Source organism: Hylobates moloch, unplaced genomic scaffold (assembly GCF_009828535.3).
Source record: "Hylobates moloch isolate HMO894 unplaced genomic scaffold, HMol_V3 SCAFFOLD_4, whole genome shotgun sequence".
Lineage (NCBI taxonomy): Eukaryota > Metazoa > Chordata > Mammalia > Primates > Hylobatidae > Hylobates > Hylobates moloch.
Genome location: NW_026652279.1, coordinates 174,861,298 through 174,868,947, shown reverse-complemented (window position 1 = coordinate 174,868,947; position 7,650 = coordinate 174,861,298). Strand labels below are relative to the sequence as shown.

At 46.1% G+C, this 7,650-nt stretch overlaps 1 protein-coding gene across 4 annotated transcripts in view; it reads right to left on the bottom strand.

Annotated features, from left to right (window-relative positions):
* The window catches only part of CFAP97D2 (CFAP97 domain containing 2), a 47,681-nt gene that overhangs the window by 9,021 nt on the left and 31,010 nt on the right, over nt 1-7,650 (bottom strand). For 2 of the 4 annotated variants that reach the window (XM_032151431.2, XM_032151432.2), the window contains exon 4: nt 1,527-1,716. The exons of the other annotated variants lie outside the window; for them this stretch is intronic. In XM_032151431.2, the coding sequence (XP_032007322.1) occupies nt 1,527-1,716 (190 nt within the window). The remainder of the gene's footprint in view (nt 1-1,526; nt 1,717-7,650) is intronic. 4 annotated transcript variants of the gene reach the window in all.

Below are 7,650 nucleotides of genomic sequence, written 5' to 3'. Positions count from 1 at the left end.
GGATTCTATAAGAGATGTACAGCAAGCAGCAGAGCTGGGCTTACAATGTTCTACCAGGCATGGAAGGAAGCACTGCAAAGCTGACATCAGCACAAATACCTGTGGAAACTGCAGGGGCCAAGGCAATGAAGTGCTACTTCAAGTAGGTGTGCAGGGGTAGAGCCTGTGGTCCTAGAACTTGTCCGGGGGTGGGGTCTGTGGTTCTGAAGCCTGTTCAGGGTTAGGGTTAGGGTTAGGAGCTTGTACAGGGGCGGGGTCTGTGGTCCTGGAGCTTCCACAGGGGTGGAGTCTGTGGTCCTGGAGTTTGTGCAGGGATGGAGTCTGTGGTCCTGGAGCTTCCACAAGGGTGGAGTCTGTGGTCATGGAGCATTTATTTAATCTTTAGTGTCTACATATTTTTCCTTATGATGGGCTGGATTTTAAGGAAAGCAATCTTCCACATTATAATGGTCCACAATATATTGGCTATATATACACGTAAAGCGAGTGATGGAAGATCTTTAAAACTCTTTAATTAATTTGATTTATTGGGGGTATTTATAAGCAGTATAATTAATGACAAAATTTAAATCTCATGGTTCTTCCTTTACAATTACAATTTTGTCAATTTGAATAAAATGAAGAGAGTTTAGAGTTTAAATTGTGGGACAAACTCAGATTTTTAATTCTTTCCATTCTGGATTCTGTGGGACAGCTAATTCAGGATCACCACATGATTTCTTTTTTTCTTTTTTTCTTTTTTCTTTTTCTTTTTAATTTTTATTTTATTTATTTATTTTGAGACGGAGTCTCGATCTGTTGCCCAGGCTGGAGTGCAGTGGCAAGATCTCGGCTCACTGCAACCTCCGTCTCCTGGGTTCAAGTGATTCTCCTGCCTCAGCCTCCCGAGTAGCTGGGATTACAGTTTTGTGCCACCACACTCGGCTAATTTTTTGTATTTTTTAGTAGAGACGGGGTTTCACTGTGTTAGCCAGGATGGTCTCCATCTCCTGACCTCGTTATCCACCCACCTTGGCCTCCCAAAGTGCTGGAATTATAGGCGTGAGCCACCATGCCCTGCCTCTTTTTCTTTTTTAATAGAGACAGTGGCTCACTATGTCTCCCAGGCCGGTCTCTAGCTCCTCAGCTCAAGCAATTCTCCTACCTCGGCCTCCCAAAGTGCTGGGGGTTATAGACGTGAGCCACTGTGCCTGGCCAACCTGATGTTAGTGATGTTTTATGCACACTATCTGGCTAAGTTATTTTCACCAAATCTTTCTCTCACAATCTACAATCAATCAGCTGAGCTTATTTTAATTTCCTCAACTTTGTGAACAAATGCGTGGTGGGTGAGGTCATCAGCTGTGTGACTGTTCTGCATCTCCTGTTACTAGGATGTGACCATTTGACATATCCTTGCTGACAATTGAACAAAATGCTCTAATATGGAAAGAATCAGTGAATACATAATTCTGATGAATCCGATGAAGTAAAATGGGAAATTTCAAATAGCTATGGATTTTAGATGAAAAAGAACGTGCGGGTACCTTTTTGCTTGGCGTATCTGCTGTCTCCAGGGAGACTCCGCACCAGCACCTGGGACTTCTCAGCCCTGCCCCAGTCTTCACACCACCTTTGAGCTCCATACCATGGTTCTGAGTGTGTGATTCCTTCCAGAATGGCTGTGTTTTCTTCCGCACTCTGCGAAGTTCCTGTTCTCTCTTCCCCCTGTGCAGACTCCAGGAAAGAGCACACACGTTTTGAAATTTGGATTTTATTAAGGCCGCCATTCCCTCGACAGGGCCAACAGGCTCCAGAGCAGGAAGGGGTCCCGGGGTGGAGGGTTGCTCCTGCTTCCCACTGAACCAACATTTAAGAAACCGGTTCTCCAGGTGCTGGAGTGGGAGCTGCTGGCTCAGAGAGGAGCGAACGGCACACTCAGCCCCTGTGCGCTCGCTTTGCACTGCGGGAGGGGCGTTTTCAGGGTGAGCACAACGGGGCACAGTGGGGAAGTCTTCCTGTGCTTCCTGAGCGTGGTCAGCAGAGCAGATGCTGGAGGAGATGAGTGGGAGAGAGTGGGGTCCCCAGGCAGGGAGGGCGAGCACCTGGGCGCCCATGGGAGAGAGGTGAGGGAGGTTGGCAGGGGTTGGATTTTGGAGGGTCTAGCAGTGCACAGAGTCTGTGGAAGACAGTGTGGAGCCACTATATGGCTTCAAACCAGGCTGCACAGGCACTTGAGAAAGACCCCTGTGGACAGGCTGGGGCTGGACTGGGGAGCATGAAGTGGGAGGGAGGGGCATCGATGCCAGCCCACTGCAGTGGTGAGATGGGAGCGGTGAAGACCTGTTCAGGAGGCTGCGTTGGATGGAGAGAGAGCCATGGGGGGCTGTGGAAGAACCCACCAGGGTTAGGGCTGAGAGTTTGGTGAACTATGGAGATTTGTGGAAGCAGGGAATAATGGTGGATGGTTGGTGGCCTCCTCCTGGAAGGTCACCATCACCCTCTGGAGACTTGTTGGGCGCTTCCTCTGTGCCAGGCACTGTCCTGTGCATATTTCATTTCATTGGTGACAGATTGCATCTATTGTTTTGGAAAACCATAGCACACCATGTGCTGCAAGATGCATCTCCATCTCAGAGCCATTAAAGAGTGTGTGTGTGTGTGTGTGTGTGTGTGTGCGTGTATCAATGAAATGTGCTTCTCTCATTTAATCCTGGGAGTGACCCGAGAGGGAGGCACTGTTGGCAGCCTGGTGGAGGCTGAAGCCGTCCAAGGTGGGGCTGGAGCCGGGCTTGGGCTGGGGTGGAACATTTGGGTGGAACCATCTGGCAGGCTGGTGCTCAGGAGTGACAACAGGGCTGAAGACCTGGATCTGCAATCAAATCTGCAGCATCAAAGTGGTGCTGGGCAACGTTGCCCAGGGACAGACAGGCAGGGAGGCAGCCAAAGGCTGAGCCATGGGAGCAGAAGAAAATAGGGCAGAAGAAAACAGTTGAGGGAGGTAGGAAGTGCAGAAAGTCAGGAGTGAATTACAACAAGGAGGGGCGCGGATGCTTATGTTAAAAGCTGCAGAAAGGTCAAGGGTTAGATCGGATCAAACTGAACTGACATTTTATGAGGGTCAAATACAGTGGGTCAAAATCAGCAAAGTCACTCCACATAAAAAGAGTAGGACGGAAGAGTCCACATGAAATTAATGCATAAAAGTGTTCCTTTCAGCATCACTGATAATAGTGAAAATCCTGAATTAATTTTTAATAATATGGAACTGATTAAGAAAGTGATGAACCCATTGAAGTGATGTTCAAAAGTTTCAATAAGATGTAAAAAGTCTTAAGCCAGGATATAAGATTACATATAAGGTACAATTTTAATTATACTTAATACATATATGTGCACAAAAATATAACTCTAAGGAAATGCAGAAAATATACAAAAAGTATTCTCTCTGGGTGATGAAATGATAGTTAAATTTCTTCTTGGTATCCGTAAATATGTATTATGTTATAATCAGGAACAATAAAAACATTATTTTTTAAACTTTAAAAGGAAACAATTCAATAAATCGAGCAACTGGGAAGTCACTGGTGACCTCATTTGATTGTTCAGTCATTCAACAAATATGTACTGAGTACCTACTATGTGCCGAGCATTGGCCTGGGCATTGAGTCTACAATGATAAACAAAAGAGACAAAGCCCCTGGAGTCATAAGGCTTGAGATTCAGTGGGAAGACAGACAGTAAACAGGTCAACACACAAATAAGTGACTGTGCTTTCTTTTACTGTGCTTAAATGATGACTTTGGCTACTTGAATGACAACTGCGGTGCCCGTGGTAAAGGAAGACAATGGTGGAGCCAGAATGAGCACAGAATGAGCGCCACACTGGTGGGCATCAGGAGCTTCCTCTAGATGTGATATTTAGGTGAAGGCTGAAAGCTGAATAAGAGCTAGGCCTACAGGAACATTCTAGATTTCTTTTCACATATCAGGAAGGGCCCCTGAGACACTGGGGAGAAAGGTGTTGTACTTGAGACATCGTTTTAACTGACACCTTTGCTATTATTCCAGGCAGACCTGTTCACTTTATTATCTGGTCTTCTATGAGACCACCTACTCGGATTATTGTGCAAATTGATGTCATCCAATTAAGTCTTCTCTTTCTTTTACTGCGCTTAAATGATGACTTTGGCTACTTGAAGTTTCACTGGAGCAAATTAGCATGTGTCGGATGCGGACAGAGGGATGGTGCCCAGATGGCACTGGCAAGTGAGCTCTTGTTTCACTGCGGTCCTCACGGCAGCAGAAAGTGAATGTTTCTCTATTATCCATTATTTGTGGATTATCCTTGCTTGCTTTCTTCTCTTTTGTTTTTGTGAGTAATTGGTAGCTGGCTTCATTTGTCTTCCTTCCTCCCTAAATTTTCATTTAGCCAAATTCTCCTCCAGGCTTTAAAAATCACCTTCTATATCCAAAAACCAAAGGGGTCCTATTTAATTCCCTCAGGGATGAGGCTGTCTTTGGTTGTGGACCTGCTTATTCATATTGGAGGCGGCAGGGAGAACTCGCATCTTGTGGTTTCTGGCAGCCCAAAGGAAGGGGTTCTTGTCCAGGCTTCTGTATAGAAAACTGGACACATAGCAAGGCTCCCAAAGTCATCCCAGCCAGAGCCAAATCCTAGAGACATGGGCTGGGAGATTCGGCACATAGTCCAGAAAACCATGGATAGAATTCAGGTATCCATGAATCTGGATAGGAAAGTAATTGTGTCATATTTTCACCAGTTTTTAGCTGTAATTCAGCATTTTCTTCCATTATAATTGGAGGCAACAAACACTGTAACCTATGACTTTATCACCAAAAGAAACTTTAGATATTACAGTTCGTGCTTATTTTTTGGAACATTATTCATACGTATCACTTAGGTGAGTTTTGGTGGCTATAGGGCCTGCTGCAGGGTCCTGTTATTTAATATGGTAATAAATAAGCACATGAATTATTTTGTCATGGTTAAAAAATTATTTTGATAATGTGCTTCAATATAATTGGCTTCCTGTCAAATTGTGTGGATTTTATTCTACTCATTTAAGCACACTGCTTTCAGGAGTCTATGACTTAACCATTCTTCCAAAGCAGGTCGTGGCATGAAAAAGTTAAAGAACCCTTGATAGAAAATATCCGTATTTGAAATATGAAGAAGCTAATAGCAACAACAATATTGGCTGACTTTTATTGAGTGCTGAGCACTAAGCATTTGCATGTATTAACTCATTTCATTCTCATGACATGCCTACAAGAAAGGCACAGGAGTTCCTATTTTATACATGGGGAAACCAAGGAGCAGAGAACCTGACAATTTGTCCAAGGTCACACAGCTAAAAGTCGTGAAGCCCAGGTCTAAAGCTGGGAGAGACGGCAGTGTGAGCTGAGGTCCCACCAAGAGCCTGGCTCACAGATCTTACCAGCTCCATGGAATGTTGAAACTGTCCAGTGACCCAAGGAGATGCACTGATTACAGATTTTTAATTTTCTGGATACAGCTTCTCCTTGCTTTCTGGCCAATGTCTTCTCTTAGAGGAAGAGTATGGGACATATTTTGGACCTGAGTTGTAGAGCCAAAATGGGATTAAAAGCCACCACATAGCCTCTCTAGGGAAAAAAATGGTGGTGGTGACAAAGTCTAGTTGGCTACATGAGAACATTTACAAGCAAAGAACAATGATCTAATCAGTTTTCCCTACAAGGCAGAGGTCCCCAACCCCCGGGCAATGGACCCATACCAGTCTGTGGCCTGTTAGGAACCAGGCCAAACAGCAGAAGGCGAGCAGCAGGCGAGGGAGCGAAGCTTCATCTGTGTTTACAGCCACTCCCCATTGCCGGCATTACTGCCTGAGCTCCACCTCCTGTCAGATCAGCAGCACCATTAGATTGTCATAGGAGTGTGAACCCTATTGTGAACTGCACATTCGAGACATCTAGGCTGCGTGTTCCTTATGAAAATCTAATGCCTGATGATCTGTCACTGTCCACATCATCCCTAGATGGGACCATCTAGTCGCCAGAAAACAAACTCAGGGCTCCCACTGATTCTACATGATGTTGAGTTGTATAATTACTTCATTCTATATTATGATGTAATATCAAGCCTCACAAGAATGGGACCACTCCCCTCGCTGTCCATGCCATATCCCAGTAGCATCCTCAATGGTGGCAAATAAACCCCTAGATTGTTTGAGACCTGTCTGGATACTTTCTGGTTTGCGAGCCCCGAGGACTTTCTGTGTGCCCTGCACAGTGCTGCCCTTGCAGCAGCAGGGGAGCAGATGAGGCTCAGGCTGAGCTTGTACCTTGCCCACACCAGGTGGACCTGGGGACACTGCTGCCATGCCATGGCGATGCTTGGCAGCCTGTGCCAGGGCCACAGCTTCTTTCTTTTATCCCCTCAGGGATTGCACTGGGTCTGGGAGGGGTCCCTTTTTGTTGGCATTTCAATGCCTGTCCCTTTAAGGCAATAACTCCTCCCTGATCCCATACAGGAGCATCCATACACATCCAGCTGACCAGAGAAGGCCAGAATCCAGTGACCCTGGTCCCTTGCCATTTGCAGTAGGTTTGGTGAATGGGCTGTGGGTCTTAGAAGCCCCCCAAACCAGTGAGATTCTTCCTTGAGATACAGTTCACATACCATACAAGTCACTCATTTATCGTGTGCAGTTCAATGGGGAGACGCCCACAGTCATCAACAGTCAGTTGAGAAGATTTTCATCACTTCTTTAGGGAGCCCTGGACCCTTTATCATCTTGCTACCCCTCCATACCCTTGCCTTAAGCAACCACTGATCTACTTTCTGTTTCTATAGATTTGTTTCATATACGTGGAATTGTCTAATATGTGGTCTTTTGTGACTGCCTTCTTTCACTTAGCATGTTTTCAAAGTTCATCCACGTTGTAGCCCATGTCAATACTTTATTCCATTTCATAGCTGGGCAATATTCCATTATATGGTCAGTGTTAGGGTTCAAAGTCTCTGCTGTATGGTCCTAAGAAGAAACATTTATTCAAAAAAAGCTACTGGCCAGGAGTGGTGGCTCACGCCTGTAATCCCAGCACTTTGGGAGGACGAGGGGGGCAGATCATCTGAGGTCAGGAGTTCAAGACCAGCCTGGCCAACATGGCGAAACCCTGTCTCTACTAAAAATACAAAAATTAGCCAGGCATAGTGGCATGCGCCTGTAATCCCAGCTACTCGGGAGGCTGAGGCAGGAGAATCGCTTGAACTGGGAGGCGGAGGTTGTAGTGAGCCGAGATTGTGCCACTGCACTCCAGCCTGGGCAACAAAGTGAGATTTTGTCTCAAAAAAAAAAAAAAAGGAGGAGGGTGGAGCCAAGATGGCCAAATAGGAACAGCTCCGGTCTCCAGCTCCCAGCCCCAGCGACACAGAAGACGGGTGATTTCTGCATTTCTGCTTGAGGTACCGGTTTCATCTCACTAGGGAGTGCCTAACAGTGGGTGCAGGACAGTCGGTGAAGCGCACTGTGCGAGCCGAAGCAGGGCGAGGCATTGCCTCACTCGGGAAGTGCAAGGGGTCAGGGAGTTCCCTTTCCTAGTCAAAGAAAGGGGAAACAGACGGCACCTGGAATATCGGGTCAGTCCCATCCTAATACTGCGCTT